A 24,427-nucleotide genomic window follows, 5' to 3' on the forward strand; every position below is an offset into this window, starting at 1 on the left:
TTTCAGGTGTCATTGGCTTAAATGTGGTGTAATTGGTCGTTGCCATGGGGCACGATTTGTTTCTAGTACAGATGGGGTGTTATTCTCACCCAGGCTACATCAAAAAGCAGCTCTGGGAAGATGTTCCCACTCGACGCTGTGACACAGCATCCGTGCAGCTCCGTAGGGTAAGGCCATTAAAATGCAGTTTACGGTTTAAACAGCGTAAATATTTCTAGGCATTTGAAAATGTGTCCCATGGGTTTTGTTGAACTACCTTTAGCTGCTTTAAATGAAAGGAATATATTCTCGTCAGTTGTGCTTTATGCCAAGCATTAAAGCTTCTTGACTGTGTGTTTCTTGCGCGGTTCTCAGCAGCCGACATTCCCCGAACTTGACGGCAGGAAGAGAAATTATTCAACTTAACTTTTAAAAATAAACTAATTAGTTTGTTATTAATGCCTCATTCCTCTACCTGCAGGTTTCTTTAGCATTAGAAGTCCTTGTTTACCTTCTGTGCTGACCGGACTTCCAATAGATTTACTTTCTGTATGAGTCACAGTTATTGCAAGCTACTCTTTTTCGTTATGAAAACAAAGAAATCATATTGATGGCACAAAAAAAAAAAGTCTGCTGGCTCCTTTAGTATTTCCTCAGGCCAGTAGGTTTTGATAAAGCCCGACTGCATGCTAAATCTACGCTCCAATCTCGCTGGCGGCAGTCGCTCGGTCTCCACACTTTTTAGTTTGCATTCGGTTTAGGTTGTGCAAATGTGAAAGTGGATGTGAAGAATTATTACCAATGATGCTCCATAACAATAAGAAAAGATCTGCAAATTGACTAGAACGACAAAAAAATCTTTTTTTTTTTTTCTTCAAAATAATATCTGGGTTTTTTCCTGCGAGTCCTCTTTTTTTCTTCTTCTTCTTTTTCTTTCTCACTCCTTTATCTCCAAACTCACTCTCTCTCTCTCTCTCTCCCTCTCTCCTGCATCTTCTTACTCTCTCTCTGAGCTCCTGGAGCGGGGGATGCCAGGGGGACAGAGTGCAGATAGGACCTGTCGCCATAGCAACAGCTTCTGCAAGCTGCTGACACCCTACTGTGGGGGTGGCGGGGGGATTGAGGGGGCTGAGAGGAGGAGCAGAAGAAAAGGTTGTGAGGGGGAGGCACAGTGTAACGGTCGGGGCACAAGAGGGGTTTGGGGTGGGGGCTGGGGGGGTCATTGATGGAGCAGAGGAAGCTGTACAGAGGACACAGGAAGAGTGTGGGGGGGGGTGGGGGGGGGCGTGTGTGAGGAGGCAAGGAGGCAGCGACCCCGCGTCTACCCCTGGGATTCAGTGCCCTGCTCATGTTCACAAGCAGAATTAGCATAATGATGGGGAGGGGGGGGGGGGCGCATTGTTTCAGTCTCTGTGTGTCGGTAACAGATAAAGGAAGAACGGAGAGTGTTTGCGTACATGTGTGTGCAATTAGACGGCAGTCCTGTCTTCCTGGCGTACAGTAGCATCACATGGACGCCGAGCGCTCTGGAGGTGTGCGTGCTGCCGGATCGGGGGTCTTGAACCCCCTCCACCCTTCTGTTCTCGCCCGTAGCCTGCGGTCCTCCCCTGTCTGTCTCTCTGTACCGAGGGGCTGCACTTTATGAGCCTGTGATGCAACTCTTTGTGTGTCTGTGTGATTTTCCCGTTCGTGTTTCTGAGTGCTGGTCTGATCTTTTGTTTTTGTTTTTTTTCCCAGCTTGCTTATGTAAGCACTCTGAACATGTATTTTGTTTTACGCGTGTTGTCAAGAACACACTGTATCATGTGTAGCCTGCTAGCTGCTCCACATCTCTTTCTGTGGTTTGTATTATTACAGATTTTGCATCATCTTCAAGTCTGGAAAAATATTGAATTTGATTTTAGGTTGTTTTTTTTGGGGGGGGGGGTGAGTATAAAATTAATATATTTATATTCACTGGTTTTATCATGTGTTCATTTGTTGACATGACCTTTTTGATTTAATAAAATCTCTCCTACCCAAATGTTTTTGTTTTAAGAAAAGATGCTGATAAAGTGTTATCAGTCTGTTCTTCCTTTCCTTTTTTGTCTTCATCCCTTCCTAGCAGGTTCCATGTTTAAGTCCTGAGTAATGCAGAAATTTATTCTAAGTATTGGAGGTTATGTCTTTAAAAAAAGACTGGTATACAGTCCAGAAAAGTATGGACAAATCTGTAGGAAAACTGCTGTTATTTGACTCTAACAAAGGGAAACTGTTGTTGTTACACGAGTTAAGTTTAACAAAGTCCTTAAATATTTTTGCATGAACTGGTGTAACGCCGGTTTTGTGATTTCATGCCCAGTGCGCCGGCGTTGTGGAGCGGAGGGTGATTTAGCTGTCGTCTGTGTGTTTCAGAGCGCGGCGGCGGCGCCGAGCCCGGTGATGGGCAACATGCCCCCCAACGACGCCATGCCAGGTGGTCCCATACCTCCAGGCTTCTTCCAGGTATAACCCGCCTCCTCTCTGCCCACTTGTTACATTTTCAGCGTCTCTCATTCATCCCTCTGACCACTCTTCAGAAAAGATTACAAACAACCAAATAATTTAAAATTTAAAGGCAGTTTTGTTGTATGAAGACTAATTGTTCAGAAGTTGTCCACTGAACTTAATTTAACAAAATTGTTTTGTTTTACTGTCTGATAGACAGAAAACAATACATGGTTCTCAATTTTTTTTAATTTTTTATAAATATATAAATTCAGATCTGATAAGTGTGGCATGGACACACTTATCAGAGCACACTTGGCCCCTTTTGATACTTTAAGATATGTAAAATAAAATCAAGTACAACCGTTACTTTCTGAAACCACCCTAATTATCTATTCCTGGAGTCAATAGAACATTTCTGCAGATGCTTCAGTGTTTTGAGATTGAGAAACAAAACAAAACTAAACCATATTTAGGTTATGAATCAACCTTCGAAGCTTTGAATATCTCACCGAGAACAATTTGTGTGCCTGTGTTTAGAGGTGCCAGATAAATGCAAAACACTAAACAGAGGTGTAAATGTTTCATGAAGTCGTTTTGATTTGTGAATATCTTTTATTGCTATTTGCAACGTTCTCAGTGAGCGTGGGAAGATGAGACACAAACTCAACAAAACATGTCTGTTTAAGCGGTTCACTGTAATTATTACTCAGGTTTGCAGTTCTGGGAGTTTTATTTACCTTCTGAGTAAATGAGGGCGATCATTTACTCAAAACCAGCTAAGACTTACTCGACCCGACTCCGTCCATTCATCTGTGGCTCGGCTCTCACTCCATCGACGCTTCAACATCCCGTGTCCATCTCTCCGTTCCACCCATCCATCTCTGTTTCCGTCCCCTCTCTGACCCGTCCCAGCTCTGTAGCGCCAAACGGGGGCGGGGAGGGGTTTCCGTGTTGGAGAGCCTCTAAGAGCGAAGAGAAGGCAAGCACACCGATTGTGAGCGAGCACCCACAAACAAACAAAAAAACAAAAAACACATGCTCTCACATCCTCTGCGAGGCTGCAGCGTGATGGACAGCGGTGGCATTTGGCAGGAGGCGCGATAAGGTAGCGGCGAAGAGTGGGAGCTAAAACGCGGGTGACACAATATAGGAGGGAGGAAGAAAATTAGAGTGGAAGAAGAGGAGGGAAATGTAAAAGATGGTTGCTCCCAGCACTGAGGCCTCACATCCTCGTGGTGCGCTGCCTTGTTGGTGGTGAGGAATAGTGAAAGCACGACTGTAAATAAGGAAGGAGGGGAGTGGAGAGGGGGGGTGACGACGAGAGATGCATGGAAGTGCTATTTTTACCGTCGGTGGGAGAGTGAGATTGGGCGCGGGTTTGTGTGTCTGTTGTGTTCAGGGGAACTTATTTTTCCAGAGAGCTGCTTTGCTTCACAACACATGCAGAATCTTGTTTCTGTTCTTATTAGTGCTGTGGTCAGTGGCACGTCTGACTCCATAAGGAAAAACATAAAGAGCATGTAAGAAGCGACACACCTACAAGTTAAGTGTTGCACGGGAGGCAAATCCTGTTTTATCACAATTCAAACAAGATCAAGGCGACAGCTATAAAGATTTCTTCCACCTTATAGTTTGAGAGGGGCTTTTGTGCCAGTAAGCTTTGAGCTTTGATCAGCTTGTTGCTTTGATAATTAAATATTTGATAACGGCAAGCTCTTACTTGTGTTTTTATTAAACATTAAGGGATCCCTTCACACATAACTTTGATTTAAATTAAATGTTTACACATTTGAAGGCCAGTTTAGCACATTGTTTTCTGAACAATATGCTTGTCTTTTTTTACAGAACAAATGCTCCTTATGGATTATTAAAAAGCAAGACTATTTAAATTTCCTCCATATAGAGAAGCACTGACAACAGAGTTTTTTGTTGTTGTAAGACTGTCATTTGTTTCCAACTCAAATTTCTGTTTAAGAGTAATATTACAAATATTTCAAAAGGTTTCTGAAATGCCATTTTTAGTCTTCATTGGTCATTATTTATGTAAAATAAGAGCAAAGGCAACGTCACATTGTGTTAGGAAAAAAAAAGGTTTGACTTAAATTGTCATACACTTTTAAACTTTGCAAATTGTCTTTACTACTCTCTGTTAGCAATTAGTAGAGCATTATGCAAGCAGCTTTGTGTGTATATTCTAGAAAATATAGTTTGTTTTACTATATTAAAACATTTCCAAATCCATTAATCCAGAATGTTGGCTTAATGGTCGAAAGGGTCAAATTGTACAATCTGGCCTCTCATTCGCCTTCCTGTTGTCTGCTGAAAGTCTTGCTCTCTCCTGCAGCCTACGTGAAACGCAGACCTGCCTTCTTACACTCCTCCAACCCAATTTTAAACCTTTCACTTATAAAGAACAAAGTCAGGATTAAGTCTTCTTCTCTCAGTCACTGCAGCCGCACTGAACAGCACTAGCGCTAAGCGTGGTGTGTTCACTGGTTGGAGGAAAAACGGTTGGAACTGACTAGTCCTCAGGTCTGGGGGCTGAAAAACAACCAATTTTGGCCAATTTTAGATTTAATTGTAGAATTAAAACAAATGTTACACAAATGAGCTTGTGTGTTTTCAGGAAGTTGATGGGATTTGAATCAAACATCAAATTAGAAACCAGTATTGACCAGTAAAAGCCTGACTGGAGCTGCATTGGGCCTGAACGTTTAGCGTCAGCAACCAGTTTGTGTCATGAGGTAGAGAGATGGCACCATCTCATGTATTTAATATTATTTATGGGTCACATTTTTACAATTTGTTTCATTTGAGAATGGAGTCTGGAAAACGTCTAGAACTTACTTTTCGTGTTTTCCAGCTTGAAACGCGTCGCTTATTAACACCTAATTATTATTATTTTTTTGCTAATGTCAATGCACTTTTGCACCAAACATTTGCATAACCAGTGCAAGAAACAACCTGCTTCAAGTGACAGTGTTATAATTAGAGACATTTGTTGGTAAAATGCCATTTTTGTAATTGAAGTCCTCAGCAATTGACCTAAATCCACGTTTCTGCTTGACTGAAAACCACCATGTGTTTAAGAAAACTGACCCTACTCGCAACATTCATTCATTTTTGTTTTAATATATTGAGGCACTGACCTCTTCAGGAAAGTCTCAATAGGCAATGATAGTAAAATGATGCAGTATTTACAATCTTTACTGGATGTTGCCATCTTTCTGTCTCCTCTTATCCTCGCACCGTCGTCTAAATCCAGTGTGTTTAGAGACAGAAGAGATGATCTGTCTGATCTGGAAATGTAGCAGCTTACAGTCTGTTTTGGTCCTCTGAAGAATTGATGTCAGGGATCATAGATCCATTGCAAAGCACATCGTAAATAAAATGAGTGCTGTCCAATCGGGGCTCATCTTTAACTCATTCACTGATAAGTCACAAGATTTAAACTGAGCACAATAGAAAAGGAGAGAGTACACGACAACTGCAGACCTTCTACGAAATAACTGAGCAAGGAGAGCAATAATCAGCGAAGCAGTCAAGAGGAACCTGGTAACTCTGGCGGAGCTGCAGAGATCCACAGCTCAGGTGGGATAACATGTTGACAGTGTAAGTCATAGACATAACAAATCTGGCCACTTTGGAGGATTTGGTAAGCAGATAGTTGTTGAAAGCTGTAATTAACCCCATTTTCAGTTTAACGTAGCAAACATGGAAGAATGCGCTCTGGTTAGACTAGACTGAAACTTTTTGTGGCTGCATGAAAAACCCATGCTGAGTGGTAGAAAACCCTGAAAAAAAAAAAAAGATTTCCCACTGTGAAATATATTGGCAGATGCATCATGCAGGGATTACTCAAACAAAATAAGACAAAAACTTTTAAAAGCATGTGTCCATCCACTGCTATGTGGAGCTTACACATAAAACCTCGTCTGGTTGTGAAATGAGAACTTTTTGCACTGTACCATTTCTGATGATACCTTTAAGAGCCCAAGCAGTGGATGTTGCTTTGAGGCGTATGTCACAACAGGTTACTCTGAACTAGTTATTCTCTGGCTAACTTTGAGCGCACAAACTCCCAGACGCTCTCCGGTAGCCGACGCGTTGCCTCTCTCTCTCTCTCTCTCTCTCTCTCTCTCTCTCTCTCTCTCTCTCTCTGTGTGTCCGGATGTCTTGGAGGGAAAGGTGGAAAATTCCACTTGCTATTTGTGAATCTGACACTCATTGTTTAGGAGGGGAGAGCGGGAAAAGGGGGGAAAAGTAAAACATTGAACTTTACTGAAGAGGGTGTCGCGTAGTGACGTATTTATCAGAGGTTTTTGACCTCCTGTCCCGGGTGGAGAAGTCAGCGGTATGATGTATGAGCGTATTTGTGTGTTGGCACCGGAACTCGACTCTGTCATGAAGTAGGTTTCCAGAAATGCTTCTGTATTTTTGTTTTGTTTATTTTGTTTGTGGTCGGCGTTCTCTCCGGTTGCGAGTCTGTGCCTCTGCTTGGCTTGTTGTGGTAAGCCTTTGATAACACTGCCCCCGTGTGGTTGGAAGTAGAACAGTCGCGGGACATAACAAGGTGGTGGAAATGATCAGCGCTTGTGGTGTAACAGGGTCACTTTAAGGCCGTGTATAAAGATGATATTTGTCAATTAGTTTGGAGTTTTGATTCCCCCACCCCCCAAAAAAATAAAATAAAAATAAGCAGCGTTTTCCTCTCAACGTCCTCCTCCAACGAAAACGCTCCCTCCAGACTCCCTCCCAACATGGTTTTCCTCTCTTCTGTGACTCTGATCGGGTTCTTCCTCCAGGTGTGAACCCCACATTCTGGCCCCTCCCCTCTCTGATATCGCTCTTCTTTCTTAAAGGGACCGCCCGGCTCTCAGCAGTCCCCTCACGCACAGCCCCCCCCACACAACCCCAGCAACCCCATGATGGGACCCCATGGCCAGGTAAGAAGCAGCAAACACTTTCTCTCAAACACCCCGTCATTCCCTGACCCACACACTCCAGCTTCTCTCTTCCCATTTGCTACCTGCACTCTGTCCTCCGACCACCCTTGAGTCCTCCAAGAGCTACATTTGTTCAGGCTAACTCCCCACTAAAGGAAGTCCCCTGCAGTTATGAGCTCCTTTTGGTTTTTTTTAAATAAAAGAAATAATTAAAAAAAGAAAAGCCAAGCATCCAGAGGCAGGCAGTAGGGCAGGCTCCTCTCGAAGGCCGAGAATCGGCTGTCCCCGTGCGGGATGAATAATTCACTCCTTGCCCCTCCCCCGGAGCAGCTTGTGGGGGGTTGCACACTTATCTGCTCCAGCCTGAACACACACAAACAAGCTCACACACCTCTCCCCTCCCCCTCACTTACTTCTTCTTGCATCTTATAAATAAAAAAGCAGACAAGCAAAATTAACAATCGCATACATATCCAGCAGTTTCCTACAGAGTGTTTGGTTATCGACATGAAGGGAGTTCAGCCGCCGCGTCTCAGCTACAGCGGCTACAGACGCCGCTGTGGAGGTGAAGCTAGGCTTTAGCCCATTAACTGCGGCGGCTCGGCTTTTCATTCTTGTGGTTTCCAGTTTCTTTCTTGTGTGCGAGGGAGTGTGGGCACGCTTCCGCTAAGGGTTTTGAACCGTGTCGTTGGCCCGAGGCGTCTCCGACTGCGCCAAGGCAGACCACAGGGCCGAGTCGGCTTACCGGGAAGGGAAGACTCTCGCACACCCGCACTCGAAACGAGCTTTCAGTCCATCTTGTTGGGTATAAAGTGCACTTTATAAAGCTTATACCGCACAAGCTCATGCAAGGATGTTTTTCCTTTTCGGTTCCACGTCGGACGTTCTGCTGATTCTGCAGTTTTCCGATGTTGTCATCCATTTTCCAGCCGCGCTGTGTCCATCTGTGTGTTCTCAGTGCTTCCTCTGTTTGAGTGCTTTTGGATTTATCAATAATAGAAATGTCATTTTCTCTGTGTCTCTTCCCCACCGCCCTTGTTTGTACCCCTCTTTTCTGTCTTCCGCTTTTGTTTTCTTTTCTTTTTTTTTCCTGGTCCCTTTAGCCTTTCATGTCGCCGCGGTATCCAGGTGGTCCACGCCCCTCACTCCGAATGCCAAATCAGGTAATCGCCTGTTTGGATCAAATTTCCATTAAATGAACTATGTGTGTGTTATTATGTTGTTGAGTTTCCGTTTCTGCTCTCTTCCCAGCCTGGGGGAATCCCCGGATCGCAGCCTCTCCTGCCAAACAGTTTGGACCCAACAAGACCGCAAGGTAAGGCTGAAGAACCTCCTCTAGCTTCCCTTTTCTATCCAAAGGTGTTCCTCAGGGATTCTCTCTCATGTCGCTCTTATTTATTTTAATCAGAGAGAGAAAACACTAACTTTTGATGCCAACAATACTGTGGTCAACATCCATCAGTTTATGTATTCACATTTAAAATCCTAGTCTTTAGGGCTTCAACCAGTTGCAACAACGTTTTAAATATTTCTGAAATCACCTCAATAGCTAGCTGAATCTAACCTTTAAACAATGCAGATCTTAAAATGGCACATTTGTTAATCTTCTAAGTATTTTTTTGGCCTTTTTAACTAAATGGTGGGTGTGTTTGACTCGAGGAGGAGTGTGTTGTGATTTTGGCGGTAGATTAGACCTTCTGGAGGCCTGCAGCTCATGGGATTACGGCAGAGCAATGTCTGTTGCATTGCTGACTTAATTCCTGACTTTTAGGAGCTGAGACATATGTGCCTGTGTGTTTATGGTGTGACTCTGGTTCTGTTCTTCTTTCTGCCAGGACATCCTAACATGGGTGGACCAATGAGAATGAATCCTCCCAGAGGAATGGCCATGGGCCCACAGGTATTAATAAAGGAAAATGGAGGCCTTTTTTTTCTCCTTTTAGACTGATTCAAATGTGTTTTGAATTTTCTGACATTTCTTTATGTCCTGTTTCTTAGAACTACGGAGGCATGAGGCCTCCTCCAAACTCCATGGGGGGTCCCATGCCAGGAATGAACATGTAAGTCCGGTGAAATACCCTCTCATTAGTTCACAGGTACCTCAGTCAGCCTGTAGTTGCTCTTCTCCTCCTTTGAGTAGCAGCAGAAAAGCAATGCCTCCCCTCCTCCACCTGTTGCTGCCACTGCAGCTCAACAGCTGAAGGAAAGTTGCTACACTTTGGGTTACTTTTTTTGAAATGGATCATTCACACCACATTGGCCGTTTCATAAAGAATAAATAAACAGTCAGTTTGCATTTGGCACAACCTGCATTTACAAAGCAGTTCAGATACGACGGGATGATCCTGCATTGATCCCTGTTGGAGGAAATCCAGCTCACAAACATAAGTATCTTACAAATAAAGTATATATTCCATAAGATCAAGAGTACTTCTACATATTCTAAACTGAGCATACAAATACTCCTAAGTGACTTTATGACTCCAATGAAAGAAACTGTTAACAGAAGTAGGATTATTAATCTGCATGTACAGACACTTCATGAGCTACACACACAGCCAACATATCATCAGCCGGTCTTTCCTTCAGCATGAATTTCTGCAGAGTTTTCCAGGTTTTCAGATCATCGGAGGAATGTCACGGATCAGCCGTAAACTAAACACAATTCATCTTGAAACCTGGTTTTTGCTTTTCTGATTTGAAGCACAATTTGGACGCAGTAAGCATATTGACTTTGACGCTAGAATATTTGAGCAAGTTGAAAATCTACAGATGCTGAAATGCTTGGTTAATTTATTTTAAAACATAAACTGCTTCTGGGTCCACAATATTTTGCTTTAATATTCTATTGTCCTTTATTGTTGCATGAAAATGGATTAGAGATTGTTTTGTCTAAGACAGTTGCAGATTATGACTTCTCTTAATGCAGTAACAGCTGCATGTTTTCTTCTAGTTAGTCTTTCATTGTCATCTCAGGTGTTTTCTCCTTCTGACCAACTTTTTCTACACATTTTCCCCTTTTTGTCTTTTCCTCAGGGGTCCTGGAGGAAGGGGGCCATGGCCAGGACCTAATGCTAACTCAGTGAGTCCACATTTTATATGTAAAATATGATGACTGCAACTGAGTCCAAACAGGCCCAGCTTCCCCTTTCAGTCACAGCTAAAACTATTTTAGCTAAAAGAAGATTTCTCTTTTCAAAATGTTCCCAGTTCAGTCACAACTTCAGCTATTTTTAGGTCTATTCACAGATTTTCAGTTGAAATAATGTCTGGTCTTTGACTAGGCCATTCTGTGCTTCAGTTTGAACAATTCCATGAGACTCTGACCGTATGTTTGAGGTTGCTGTCCTGCTCGGACCTAATCCTCCTCTCCTTGAGAGCATAGAACACGTTTTTCTTCCGTATTTGCCCTGCATTTAACGTAACTCTGACCATGCAGCCACCACCGTGCTTCAGTATGCTTCACGCAGAGCTTTGAATGTAGTTTAGTTTTTGCAGCGAGCCAAACTCGCATCATTTCAACAGGTTTAATGATCAGAGTAAAGTAGGGCTGAATACAAATGCACACTGTACAGGTTTTTACTGTAAGTTGGCTCTAACCACTGTCCCCTCTGCAGATAGCTTACTCCTCATCATCACCAGGAAACTATGTGGTGAGTCAAACTGTAAATAAAGCCACTTTATTAAGACATGTTCTCTGCTTATGTGACTTGTAAACCTTTAATTTTGTTTCCCAGGGTCCACCGGGTGGAGGAGGGCCTCCTGGAACTCCCATCATGCCCAGCCCAGGTGGTGCGTCACCCAACTGCGTCCCCTGTCACAAACTCTCATCTGTCTCTCTGTTCATTTCCTCACTTAACAATCTTCATTTTCTCTGCTCGCCACCAACTGCTATTGTTCGTTTCTCATTTTCCCCGTCTTGCATTATCTTTATTTTGATCCTTTATCCTTCACTCCATTAAATCCTTTTTTTTAAATTATTATTATTATTATTTTGTGTGACGTCATCATTTAAATAACTTGTCATTAATGTAGTTGTGTTATTTTTCCTAGATTCAACCAACTCCAGTGAAAACATCTACACAATGATGAATCCTATCGGACCCGGAGGCAACAGACCCAATGTGAGTTTTTTGTTGCAGAATCAATTATTTGTGGCAAAGATGAAAATGTAAATGTTGCTCTAACTGCATTAGTGTTGAGAAATGCTTGGATTAATCCGGGGAGTCTGAATTAAATCACTTCAGCTTTGCCTCCAAAGATTACAATTATACCTACGAGTCCGCAGAGAGAAAAAAGGATCTCAAGTCATTCATAATTCCCTCTCACCAGTTCCCTATGGGACCGGGGCCTGATGGGCCAATGGGAGCTATGGGAGCCATGGAGCCACATCACATGAATGGATCACTAGGTGGGTTGAGACACAGTGGGACTTGGCGACTCGCATTACGTTTTTTTTTTTTTATTATTTATTTCTGAAAGTACTCAAATCTGTGCTTTACATCCTCAGGGTCTGGGGATATGGATGGGTTGCCAAAGGTGAGTAAACATCTTCTTTAAGCGTTTCCTCTGTGCTCCAGCGGCGCTTCAGTCAGATCTTGTGTTATTCCTGTTTCGACCCTCTCTCTCGCGCTCTCTCCCACCAGAGCTCTCCTAACAATATGGGAGGCATGAACAATCCTCCCGGGACGCCGCGGGACGACGGCGAAATGGGCGGCAACTTTTTGAACCCATTCCAAAGCGAAAGTGTAAGTGGAGTGGAGCGTGTTGGCGACATTTCACACCCTTTAACGGTTTGTCCTCTCAATCCTGACATACACCAGTGGAAGAATGCAAGCAGAGGGTTTGAATGATTGAAATTTAGGAGTGAAATAAAGTGCTAATATGTCCCTATTTTGGTAATTTAAGAGAAACTTAATTTTTTTTATAGAAATCTCAGTTTTACAGACTTTATTTTTTCTTTGTATGTATTTTTACACTGTCTATGTTTTCTGAAGTTCAAAACCAACCAGGTAAATCAAATCAAAGTTGAATCAAACCCTTTTGGGACATTTTAAAGCAGCCTGGATTCATGGGCACGAGGCCGTATTTATTTTAATGATTCATTTGGACTGTTCTTCTTTTAGAGTGGAATGAATTGTAAAGCAGCTTCAGTGAATCTTAAAACGCAAATCAGAAACTAGAATTAAATCGACCAATCCAGGAGCGCCAATATTTTTCCTGAGTGCTGATTGGTTGAACCCCCAAGAGCATCCCAGGAAGACTGCAGATGCTGGTTTCTGTGGTAGCACTAATACAAATTTTAACTTTGTGTTTGAACTATTAAAATATGCCATTAAAAGTGTTTATAGAGGGAGTTTCAAGTATCTGTGGTTTTTAGTTATTCTCTGTGGTTGTGAACCCCAATTCCTGTAAATACTAGGACAACACTGTTGAGTCGAGGTCTTCCTCATTCCAGAAACTCGGGACTGACAGTGTCAGCCCCTCAGCATAACGCTGCCCACACCGTGCTTAACATTTGCACCATTATATTTCACAGCCTCACCTTCCTCCTCCAGATTTTTCTGAACTTCTTTTGTCGTTATGACTGAACAGCTTAGTTTTTCGTAGCCCTGCTGAGGACGACAGATGGTGCTGACTCTCTCCAGCGTGGCGGGGATGAGTGAAGTTAAACAGCTTTAGTTTTAAAACTTATTTAAATTGTTTGTTCCATTAAAATGAATCATTAAAAGCTCTTAAGTTGTTAACACTCAGTCCATGATGAGAGAATATTAAGATCTGAACTCGAAAAGGAATCCATACCTACTGTAAAAAATGAATCTTAATTGTGAGATTTTTGGTTCCCTGCGTATCAAACTCAAACATGGCTGTTGGATATCTGGGCCTCAAGATCCAAAATAGACTCATTTTAGAATCAATCTCTTTGTAAATCTCAAATATTTTCTAGATTTAAGCTTCTTTTTAAGCTGAACTTTACATGTTGGGACACAGCACTCTAAATTATGTCTTTAGCGACAAAGAAACTCACTTTTATCCACGTTGACTCCTTGTAAGAGCTTGTGTTCTGCTTGCATTGTGGCCGCTTACTAATCTCTTAAAACTTCATTCTGTGCCCTCTGTATGTGATGTGATTATAGCCGATTGATTGAACTGTATCTGAAACTCAAAGCAAACACCTTGGTTCTGGTTAAAATGGCGTAGCGGGCGGGAGCTGATGGGTTTGGTTCCCTGCGTTGTGTAAAATTTGTGACGCTCTCTTACCCTCGACCTGCAGAGCCACGGGGTTCACGGGACGGCAACAAGCTGAGCTCAGATAAAAGGCTGCAGTGCTGCTGTCAACTAAAAACAAAACACGTCTGATTCACTGTTGGAGCTGTCGGGTTGTTCTCCGCATCGAGCCGGGTTCCTGTGTCAGGGTTCCTCCCAGTCTTTTTGGCAATCTAATAAATATTGTAGCCTAACAGGAATTGCAGCTGGTGAACTGTAGTTAGTGCTGTTTATAAAAGGCTTTTTTTTCTGTTTTAGAAACAGAATAAAGATATCAGGAATCATAAAGAGGTGCTTTATAGAATCTATTGCCCCTTTTCCACTGGCCTAGATGTTTTTGCGAATACCAATTCATTCCAAATGAACATCTGAAAAAGCAGGGAGGACAGAAAGTGCCTATTTATCTCACTCTCCGAGTAGAGGCCAACTTCAGATTTGTGAGAAATTCAGGAACTGAAATCCAAATGGTTAAACATCTGGTGCTCAAATATCCAGGATGGTCTGAAAACTAGTCGTTTTGTAAATTTGAGTCTGGGAAATTGAGAAAGGAAGCCGTTCTGGAACCCCGACCTGAGAGCGCCGCTATAAAGCGTGCTTTATCTCTGGAAGCAGTTTGACCTCCCTTCCTGTTTGTCGAAGACAACAGAAACATGACAGCGCTGACTGATGGAGTCTGTTGTATAAGCAGCCTGACTCAGACCTCAAGTCTGTGCTTCCTGCAGCTCTGCAGGCCTGGGTCTGAGCGCCCTCTAGTGTTTAATCGTTGTCGGTGATATCTCCACTCATTTCTGCCCTCCTCCTCCCCCCTTCCCCTCTCTCTCTTTTCAGTATTCACCCAACATGACGATGAGTGTGTGATTTTCTTTTTTTTTTTCTTTTTAATCTTTCTCCCCCAATTTTTTGTGACTCTGCACCTGATTTTTTTTATTTTTATTTTTTTTATCATTTTCTTCAATCCTAACTTGACCCTCGGACTGACCCGCCTCCCCTCATCGCACACACACCTTTTCTCCCCTTGGCCCCCCTCCCTCCTGACGGCATCCGTCCTCCACCGCCCCCGACCCGCCCTCCGTCTTTCCTCTCCTCCCTTCGGGAACTGCTGCGGCCACGCAGCCTTCCGGGAGCGCCCTGGAGCATGCTGGAACTCTAATTAAGACGGGCCCTCCCGGAGCGTGCAAAATGGCCACCGGCGTGAACAGGAAGCAGTCGCAGGGCAGCAGGAAGGGCCTCCTCTCAGACTCCGGCCCCAGCCTCCCCAGCTTTCTCTCGGGGTCCAGACAATGAGCGAGGGGATGGAGGAGACCGGAGAGCACCGCCGTCCCTCCTGGACTCTCTTTGCAGCTGCTGGGAATCTCATCAACCACAATGTTGGATTTTTTTTTATTTATTTTTTTTTCCGTCTTTACTGGTTTTTGTTTTTGCTCCCAACAGATTCCACAGAGGGCCCTCGATGTCCCTACAACATTGTTTTGTTTTTGTTTTTCTCTGTACGTGTACATTTGTAACAGAGTTGTTGTGATGATCAGTGAACATGTTTTTCCAAAATTCTTTTGTGTATGTAATGTATCATTGCTATTTTTATTTTAATTGTATTATTATTATTATGATATTGCTATTATTTTAAGATTAAGGTTTTTCTTTTCATTTGTTTTTAGGGGCACACTGTTTAAATGAAAACAGCACATGTGCGCGCACACACACACACACACACACACACACACACACACACACACACACACACGAGTCTCAAATACAGATTCCTCTCATTTAGAATATCGTTGGAAAGTTAATTCATATCAGAAATTCAATTCAAAATGTTAAATTAATCAGAGTTGAATGTTGTAAGTGTATATTTAAGTTAGTGGTTATAGCTGAAGGCTGATGAAAATGCGAAATGCGGTTTCCAACAAAATTTGAATGAAAACATCAAAGAAAAAAAAAAGTTACTGAAAAGTTTGTCCACTCATTATATGCACTCAGTACTTGACCTGGTCTCCTTTTGCATTAATTTATGCATCGTTAGATTCACTGCAGGGGTTCAAGTCATGCAAGTTTACCAGCTCAGACTGCACAAAAACCAAAAGAAATGTGCTGCTGAGCAACAGTGCAGCCTTTGTTCTGTTGGCTTTGTGTCGGCTTGATGAATGCGACAGCTGTACTCCATGTTGGTGCATGCAATCATGCATTAGCACTTTTTTTTTCTTCCACCCAGTTTTCCATTGACATGCTTACAGCAGCAGGGTGCTTGATTGCCGTCAGGTCAGAGGTCGCCATCTTAGCAGAAGCTGCATTTTGGATTTTCTGTTGGCCGTCGACCTTGATCAGCTGGATAAATATATCACTCTGTCAGTTTCACATTTTGAATTTAAACACTGAAGTAAATGTTTTGATGATATTCAGACTCGCTGAGAAGCACCTGTAATTTGCTGCGCGTCACATGGCTTTCTGTGAGCACACTGCCCCCTGCTGGTGGGATTTTATTTCGTCCATTACGGTACCTATTGAGCATTTTTGAAAACATCCAGACCTTTTTACTCCCTTGCTCACCAGCAGCATCTCTGCCTCCTGCTTTTGTAACTTTGCTGCAGTAAAAAAAAAATAATAATAATAATAATGCACAGCTCTATTTATTTATGTACTTTTAATTTGTTTATAAATCCTTTTTTTTCTTTTTGTTTTCTTTTCGTTTTTGTAAGTGTCATCCCTGTTTTTGTCGTCGATTGCAGAATTGGTAGCAACTGTATAAATCTGCAGATGCGCTCAGCAGAGTCCTCCATCTGAGCCCGAAAGGTTCTGTCCACTCCACCCCACCTTCCTCTGCCAGTATTGCGATCCTGTTCGTCCGCCTGTGCTGTTTTGGAGCTTGCTTTGCTGAAAGGAAGGTCTGGGAGCCCCAAATCTCTGCTCCGTTGACTAAAAGAGTGACGTCCCTCCTCCTCTTCCTCCTCCTCCTCCATCCTTCTCCCTTTATTCTCATCTCTCCATCAGGCTGGCATTCTTACACAAACACCACTTTTCCCCCTCTCCTTCACTTCTGAATTTTTTTGTACAACTCTCCATGTTTTTTTTGTTTTATTTGTTCTGTTGTTTTTGGTTTTTTTTCTTTTTGTAAATACTGTAAAATGCATTTTGATATCATTGACATGTTTTGATATTTCAAATCACAACTGAACAGTTGATCAGTAGCGTGCTGATTCAGGCAAGCGGTGTACTTTTAACCAGAAATGATATGAAACTTAAAAACCGGAGCTGCTATAGACGATTATGCTATTTCACCTCGCAACCCATATTTACGTGGGGGATTTGGGGGGGCCTCTCTGTGCTGCAACTGAGCAGGACAAAAGGAGGGAAATTACCTGTAGTTAGTTCTGGGATAACTCATCGACACGTGTTTTAAACATGGTGCATTTGAGGTGACTAAAGAAAAATACAAAGTAGGAAATTTGTTTTCTTTCTTTATTTTTTCTCTTTTTTGCAATTTTTGGCAGAATTTTCAAAGACCGGGTGCAAAAACAAATGACACGTGGTCTCGGATGCACTGCAGCTCAGCTTCTTTTGACTCGACAACAAAAAAACAAACAAACAAACAAACAAAGCAGGGCACACAGGACACTGGCTCTCAGTCCAGCACACCGGAGATCAGAGTACATACTTTACTATGAAGGATTTTCTAATCTATTTAAAATCAGGCAAGAGAAACGTTTGTGGAAGCAAGAGGAAGGAGAGAGAAAAAAAAAGCCACATGGACATATTTGTTGCTAAGATGAGGTGGAGAAAGTGCATCAACATGCGTTTTCTCCCGTGTACTTTAATACTGTTGTATAAAATGCAGTCCGACTTCTTTCTGTCCTGTAAGCAAAGCCGTCACAATGTTGATCATTACTGTATTTCTATCGTGCTGATGTATAATACTGTAACATTAAGGAATGGGGAGGGTTAAGACAGGACTTTGGGGCAGAATTGGGAGTAAAGATTTTTTTTTTTTTTTTTCTGTTCGGTTCCTCATTATTTCCTCCTGATGACAAAGCAGTATTGAATATAAGGCAGGAAGTTGCTTTGTATATCATGTTAGGGTAGTTTCAGATCCTAAATGTCTTGTGTAGTTAAAAAAAAAAGAGGTTCCTTCGTATGTTTCTTTATATTGTAAAGTTACTTTAGACAAAAAAAAGTTGCTTATTGGAAAAAAAAAAGGTTGGAAATCTACATCGATGCTGATTAAATGTACTTTATTTTATTGTTTTGTTTTAATTTCCATCAACTTGTCGGTCGTTTTTGCCTGTGTCCCCCTTGTTGTAGATACATATTAAAAAGAAATAAAATGACTTCACTCCTTTTGCCATGAACACTAGCTCCGATGTTCCTTCTAGATTTGAAACCAGAAAATTTTTCTTCTCAAATATTTGTTTTCCATTAGGCTACAAAAAGACATTCAAAAACACACAGAGTGAAAAGATGTTAACTAGTTTTGCGGCTAGTTCTTACATCTACTTCATAGAAGGTGAAACTCATTCAGATCGAGAACTGATACAAAATAATGCAGGAAGCTGCAGATGTGGCTGGACTCGACACTTATTTAAATAAAATAAAACCAGACCGCAAACCTATAGCTTCACAGTTTCAGAAGTCCAAATTATTTTGTTCCAACTGCGCCGAGTGGCGACGCGGTGACCTCCCGCTCCTCTCCCTGTGACTGAAGCCAGCAGGAGCGAACAGAGAGGAGGCCTGGGGCAGCAGAGGGAGCAGGGCCGCTCTGGCAGAGGTCGGGGGAGAGGAGGAGCAGGGCGGGCGCGGCTGAAACCAGGACACGCGTCTGCTGCTTCCTGCAGGTAAAACGTTAGCTGGCACCTGCAGGCGAGAGTCCGGTTGCTTCGTTAAGGGCGGGAGGTGAAGGGGAGGATTGACCGCAGCGACAGAGGGGAGGGTGTTCCTGCGGAGATGAAAGCGACGGGATGAGCAGGCTGAAAGCTTCGTGTCTGACCCTCCTGGTGACAGAATCCTCTTGGGGACACCGCCGTCTGATTTAGTTGTAACCGAGTCCTTAATCCAGCATTTACGAACGTCCCCGGTAAACCCAGCATCCGGTCTGCGCGCCACGCCGTCCTCTATCTCCTCATCTACGTCCTCGTCTCCATATTCTCCCTGCACCTCTCCTTCCTCCACGAGGTTCCTCTCCCTCATTCCCCGTTCATAAGCCCTCTGCAGGGAGTCCAGGTTGTTAATGGCCAACCACGGTTCAGACGACACCCTCTGTCTGGAAGCCGGACCCCTACATGGACTTGACTGACTCAGCTCGAACGACGAGCGTCTGCTGCCGCTTCCGTGTTTGCCTGCTGGACATAAACGAACAGAAAAGCCCGAGTCAGAGTCATTACTAAATGATGCTATTTCTACAATTCCAAAATTACACTCTTGTCTTTCTTCCAGGAACAATCTGACCAAACACTGTCGTTTAGTTGATGTAGTTTCTTGCAAGATTCAAAGCTAGAAATTCACATCCAAGGGACATTTCTACGTTGCAACTTGGAAATTACCCAGCATTCATGGAATTAGTCTGAACCAACTTTGAATGCAGTTGCGATTTGAAATTTCCTGGCTAAGAATTTTGCAGACAGAGAAATTTAAAAGGAAACTTTCTTCTGAGGGCATTTGCTAAATGTTAGCCATTCCTAACCCAGTGTTGATGCGAGGCTGATTGATTATAGCAAAGTTCTCGTCTTCTAGCTGTAGATTTTAGATTAAATAATTGTGAGGTAGTTCACCTTTACCAGCCAAACAACCCAGCAGTATGAAGCTACCACCACCATGCCTGACAGTGGCTACAGAGTTACTGGAATTAAAAGCGTTATTTCGACCCGTCCAATAACACTTCTCGTCAGCTAGCTGGTTCTGCCTTTATTACATCTGACTGTAAACCATTTCTCCAGATGACTTTAGACTTCTCCAGATGGAAAGCTGCCCATTTTAGGCAAATGTCATTCGTTCTTGTCTTTCATCTGAGGTCAGTTAACTGAGACCTGAAGATGCGCAACCAGTTCTCATGATTTTAACCAATTTCTGACAGGAGGATAGGTCAAATGTTTTTTTTTTGTTTTTTTTTTTAAATCCTCACTTGTTCCTCTGAAGTTGAAGATGTTTCCCCCCTCAGGCGAGCTTGGCGAGCCCGTCTTCAGGATGATGTCGGACGGGGACATGCAGGACACTGGGGAGGAGTCCGGAGACGGGGGGACGTTCAGGTACCTCCTGGTCACTGGGCCTCTGTTCGCACCCGTCTCCGTAGCAATGATGATGATGTCACGACCTTTGGCCCGGCAAGCGTCTATTAGCACCTGAAATAAAAGTGCGGCATGAATCATCTGTGGTACTCTTATATCTTTTTAGGATTTTTCTCTATTTTTTTTTTTTCGTTGGGATAATAACCTGCACTGTGGGTTGGTGCTGTGCGTTGATGGCGTAGACCAAAGCTGAGGCTCCAGAGCCGTCCTCTATGCACGGGTCAGCTCCTGCAGCCACCAGGGCGGACGCCACCGGAGCGCCCGCTCTCTGCATACAGGTGTACATCAGAGCAGTGCGACCCTCCTGGTCCTGTGCGTTGGGATCTGCCTGATTGTAGGTGATGCTGTTTAAATATTTCTGAAATTCAAACTTTAGCTGATCTGAATGCCGTTTGCTTCATCTTCCCACCATAAAAAAAAACAACAAAAAAACAACTGCTCTGGGTCTGTCGGTTTTGCGTTGTGGCTCTTGAGTGAAGATGCACAAGCAAAGTGTCTGTTTCATAATGCACTCTTGGTGAGAGGTTTTGTGTTCCACAATGGGCAAAACGTTCAAGAACACACACGTGGGTGGATGAAGTACTTAAATCTGAGGCTTATTTAATTCATTTTTGTGCATTGTAAATATACAACACTGCAAAAAAAAACACCAAAATTTTACCAAGTATTTTGGCCTAGTTTCTAGTGCAAGTATGTTAGTACACTTGAAATAAAAAAAAAATAAAATTAAAAATACTAACTTATAAGTAACTTTTCAGCAACATATAAGCTTGTTTTGAGACAGTATGTCCTTAATATTGGTGTAAAAAGTACTAGTTGGAAGTGAAATAATCTTCTAGTGGAACAACAAACTTTTCCATATTCCTCTGGGAGATTATTTCACTTATACCCAACACTCTTTCATCAACATTAAGGAATTATTCACTTTAAACAAGCTCATATATATCAACGCTGAGAAGCTACTTATAAGTTAGTTTTGTCCTATTTCAAATGGACTAACATATATGCACAAGAAACTAGACCAAAAAGTACTTAGCAGGATTTTGTGTTTTTGCTGTGAAAACCGTCACACTGCCGTCGCGCATGTGTTTTCGTGAAAGGGGAAGTATTTGTCACCACAGTTTGACCTTATTCTGCAGCAGGAATCTCAGGAGTTTCACACTCTCCTTCCCGGCTGGCTCTCCTCTCAGGGCCTTGCAGGCAGCCAGGAGGGGCGTCTCTCCTCTCTGGTTGCTCCCGTTCACCTGAGCCCCGCCTTCCACGAGGAGGCGGACCAGACGAAGCTTCCCGCAGGAGGCTGCGCTGATGAGGGGGCTGGAGTCTGTCAGAGGATCCCCCATTTGCCCTGAGAGGCAAAACAGAGTCAGGCAGGCTGCATTTTAGTCGCTGACCCGCTGAGAAGTTTGCTCTTCATCAGCGTGAATGTCGTAATCGTGTTGGCGCTTTCGATGATCCCATTGGAATTGGTCTGAAAATGCAGGATATGCAACTCGAATTGAACGCAAAAGCTTTTTGTTTTTATTACAAAGATTTCAAATGATGCATAGTCAAACAAATGCGTGCAACACCACCAACAGAACCGGATGTGGGGGGGGGGAGTGAAATTTGCAATTCATCAACAAGCTTCTGGCTCCACATTCGACCAATCTTCTGATCTAAGACGATGGAAATCATTTATATTTGTTGGTGTCCAGCAATAAACAATTACTTTTAGGAATAGTCTGTAAATTTCTAGATCTAAATGTCTTCACAAAGAAGTTTTTATAGTCAAGGGAGACCAAAAAAAATGGGTATTTGGGAAGGATTGTATTTTTGTTGTCTTTTTGTATATTTTTCGTCACCCGCTAAAACTTCCTAAATTGAAATATAAGTTGAGAACAAAGATGGAGAAAGACATCGGTTGATGTGTATTAAATGAACGAAAAGCACGTCACTTACCTTATGGTTCTTTTTGCTGTCAGTTCAGCCGGAAAGAAATCATTTCACACCGAAGTCGTCGTTAATCCTTTGAAACATTTGCCTTTGTTTTGTTTTTAGAAGAAGAAGAAGAAGAAGCGCCTTCATGCGTCGCTGCGATCTGCAGAGGGAAAAGTGAGTTTCCCTCAGCAGCCTCCCTCCCACCTGCTCTCCTGCTCCCTGTTGGCGCAGGAGAGGTTCGGCTCAGGGCGGGCGTTCAAAGTCACAAACGGTTTCCAGCCCAAAATGTCACCTGTCGCAAACACAGCATCACAAAGAGCCAGAGGGCCTTTGATATGAGTCAGCTTTGAACGGCTCTCATCTGCCCTGCGACCACCGTCTGTGTTCAAACAGACGCAGGGAAAAAAGACAAAAGCAAACAAAAACCCCTCGGCATGCACAGGCTCTCTGTTCAACTCTCAGCAGTTCATTAAAACTGTCTGCTGCTGCTGCTGCTGCTTTGGAGTTGATCATTTTCAGTGATTCAGCTCCAAAAGTGAAACTCAAGATTCCTGAAGCAAAGAGTGGAATATTTTAGGGGTTTCTTTCTGTTATTTATTTTTATTTTTATTTTTTAATAAATGTGGCTTGCAGGATTCAGAAAAAATCCTCAGACATTTGATTTGTGGATATTGGGCAAATACTATGTTATGAAATCTCTGATATTCCAGAAGTCACAGTTGTTTTTAAAGCATCAACATCAGTATATCTGACAAATCTTTTGAATACCATCAGCTTAAAGCTATTATCCTGAAAAAAATCAGTGACATACTCCTTCAGTGACTGACTGTTGCATCCCAGGTGCACAAAGGAGCATTATAGCAGGTCCTTCTTCCCAGCAGCTGTACGACTATAACCATCACTTGCTGTTTTTTTATGTCTTTCCCATTTGTTTTAAATGTCTGTCTTTTGTACGTTTCTTAAAATACCCTATGCAGATGCAGATTTTTTGCATGATTTTTTTAAAGTAAATATAGCGTATGCTATCTAATAATTCCATAGCATTTTATGCCGTAAATCTGCCCTCATTGTACAGTCTCATTTCCTACTTTCTGTTTTTATTTGAGCTCAATTTAGTTAATTTACACAACAACAAATCATAACACATGACAGCTAAAGGCCCTTTAAAGTACATTTTTACCTTGATGTGAAAGTACATTCTTCTACTTGGCTGTCACTTTACTGCTGCTTTATTGTCCTTCAGTGATTTTCTCACTGAAGGACAATAAAGAATATTTCACTTTAACCTGTCCACAAAACAGGACGGTGTAGGTCTGAATGTTTACAAAGAAAACATGCATAATGTTGTGCATTTTTGTTTTATTTAACCTCCGTGGAGTTTATTGCTACCTCCATTAGCCCCACCACAACCTGCAGAATCGATGACTGCGATACATTTATGGCTTTCCTAAAAGAATGTGACTCCTTCTACGGCTACTATGAGACCAGAAAGAGAGCTTATGCAGCATTCTCATTCCCAGGTCTCCTCGCTGCTAGTTAGCTCCATGTTTAAGAATCAATCTTAAGATGCTTTTAGTCACTTTTGAAGCCATTAAAGGTCTTGGGAGGAACAAAAACCCTCAGTGGTGCATAATTTTCCTCAAAAAAGACAAAAAGCCTTTCTGAAGACTCTTTCCCAGGGGAAGCCATTGATGTTTTTAAAAGCAAATTTGAGATTGATCTTTGTGGTTTAGGGTTTTGTTTGATTTTAGGTAATTATGATAAACTGCTCAGCACTGTTTGGCTTTATACTGATTACATTTTTAATGTACTTTATTTTCTGTAATTTTCATGATTTACTCACTTTTCTCCTATTTTAGTTCATTTCCATCTCATTTGTTTTTTAAATTAATTAATTGTTAACCTCTGTTAACAATGCATCTTTGTACATTTCTTCTTTTTAAATCCATACTTGTTGAACACACTAATTATTTTTTTTATATATCTGTTTGGTCATAGATGCTGCCTTATGTATCTAGCTTATGTAAATCACTTTGCGTTCCCCATTAATTGCTTGAAAAATGCTCTGTAAACAAAGATTGACTGGCTGCTGGTCGGGAGCACTAAAACAGAAAATTTAAGCCATAACACAGTCATGTATGTCCCATTTCTAACCTATCTATACTAGCAGTGTAATACAGCAAATCACATTTACAGCATCTATATCCTAACTCTGATTAGGTTTGCACTGCACTTCCTTCTACACCTACTTCGTCACGTAAACACACCCATGTGCATTTATATAACATAGCTTTAGTCCTCAAGACAAATATGTCACTGACACATAATTGCAGTTCAACTGGTTTTATCAGTGTGGCTCAGACAGTCTTGTACTCTTTTACCACCATCCCTTCAGCACAGACAGGATTTAGCCTTTTCTCTCTCTTTTTTTTGTTCTGCCTTTTAAGCACATTTTTTTCCCCCCACAAAGAAACACAATAATACTGAATGAATAACTGCCTCATCCTGAAAGTTGCAGCTGTCTGTAATAAACCAGGTTGGAGCACATCGTCATTGTTTTTGTTATTTCACAATTAC

General features: G+C 42.4%; 2 protein-coding genes across 3 annotated transcripts in view; one reads left to right on the forward strand and one right to left on the reverse strand.

Moving 5' to 3' along the window:
- The window catches only part of LOC106906218 (single-stranded DNA-binding protein 3), a 44,477-nt gene extending 26,473 nt beyond the window's left edge, over positions 1 to 18,004 (forward strand). The window contains exons 5-18 of one of the 2 annotated variants that reach the window (XM_014971395.2): positions 2,374 to 2,463; positions 7,311 to 7,394; positions 8,498 to 8,557; positions 8,646 to 8,709; positions 9,230 to 9,294; positions 9,393 to 9,454; positions 10,431 to 10,476; positions 11,012 to 11,047; positions 11,132 to 11,183; positions 11,448 to 11,518; positions 11,727 to 11,805; positions 11,905 to 11,933; positions 12,041 to 12,142; positions 14,490 to 18,004. In XM_014971395.2, coding sequence (XP_014826881.1) covers positions 2,374 to 2,463; positions 7,311 to 7,394; positions 8,498 to 8,557; positions 8,646 to 8,709; positions 9,230 to 9,294; positions 9,393 to 9,454; positions 10,431 to 10,476; positions 11,012 to 11,047; positions 11,132 to 11,183; positions 11,448 to 11,518; positions 11,727 to 11,805; positions 11,905 to 11,933; positions 12,041 to 12,142; positions 14,490 to 14,519 — 870 coding nt within the window. In that variant the 3' untranslated portion in view covers positions 14,520 to 18,004. Of the gene's footprint in view, positions 1 to 2,373; positions 2,464 to 7,310; positions 7,395 to 8,497; positions 8,558 to 8,645; positions 8,710 to 9,229; positions 9,295 to 9,392; positions 9,455 to 10,430; positions 10,477 to 11,011; positions 11,048 to 11,131; positions 11,187 to 11,447; positions 11,519 to 11,726; positions 11,806 to 11,904; positions 11,934 to 12,040; positions 12,143 to 14,489 lie in introns of both variants that reach the window. The other variant, XM_014971394.2, reaches the window with a different exon arrangement.
- On the reverse strand, positions 17,871 to 21,408 carry LOC106906217 (ankyrin repeat domain-containing protein 34B). Its single transcript, XM_014971390.2, has 4 exons — positions 21,061 to 21,408; positions 20,079 to 20,261; positions 19,771 to 19,987; positions 17,871 to 18,991 (listed from the first exon to the last, which is right to left on the reverse strand). Exons 1-4 carry the CDS (start codon positions 21,271 to 21,273, stop codon positions 18,279 to 18,281), a joined length of 1,326 nt encoding a protein of 441 aa, XP_014826876.2. The 5' UTR covers positions 21,274 to 21,408; the 3' UTR covers positions 17,871 to 18,278.
- Between the last annotated feature and the right edge of the window lie 3,019 nt (positions 21,409 to 24,427).

The sequence above is a fragment of the Poecilia mexicana genome, unplaced genomic scaffold, assembly GCF_051168715.1.
Source record: "Poecilia mexicana isolate PSO_F unplaced genomic scaffold, ASM5116871v1 scaffold_22, whole genome shotgun sequence".
NCBI lineage: Eukaryota > Metazoa > Chordata > Actinopteri > Cyprinodontiformes > Poeciliidae > Poecilia > Poecilia mexicana.

What these genes read in the sequence shown, in the direction of transcription:
- LOC106906217 (XM_014971390.2), bottom strand. Translation starts at nt 21,273, where the DNA reads ATGGGGGATCCTCTGACAGACTCCAGCCCCCTCATCAGCGCAGCCTCC. An exon ending in AGCACCAACCCACAGTGCAG is followed by an intron (nt 19,988 to 20,078) that starts GTTATTATCCCA and finishes CTTTTATTTCAG; the next exon opens with GTGCTAATAGACGCTTGCCG. An exon ending in CTTCAACTTCAGAGGAACAA is followed by an intron (nt 18,992 to 19,770) that starts GTGAGGATTTAA and finishes GTTTATGTCCAG; the next exon opens with CAGGCAAACACGGAAGCGGC.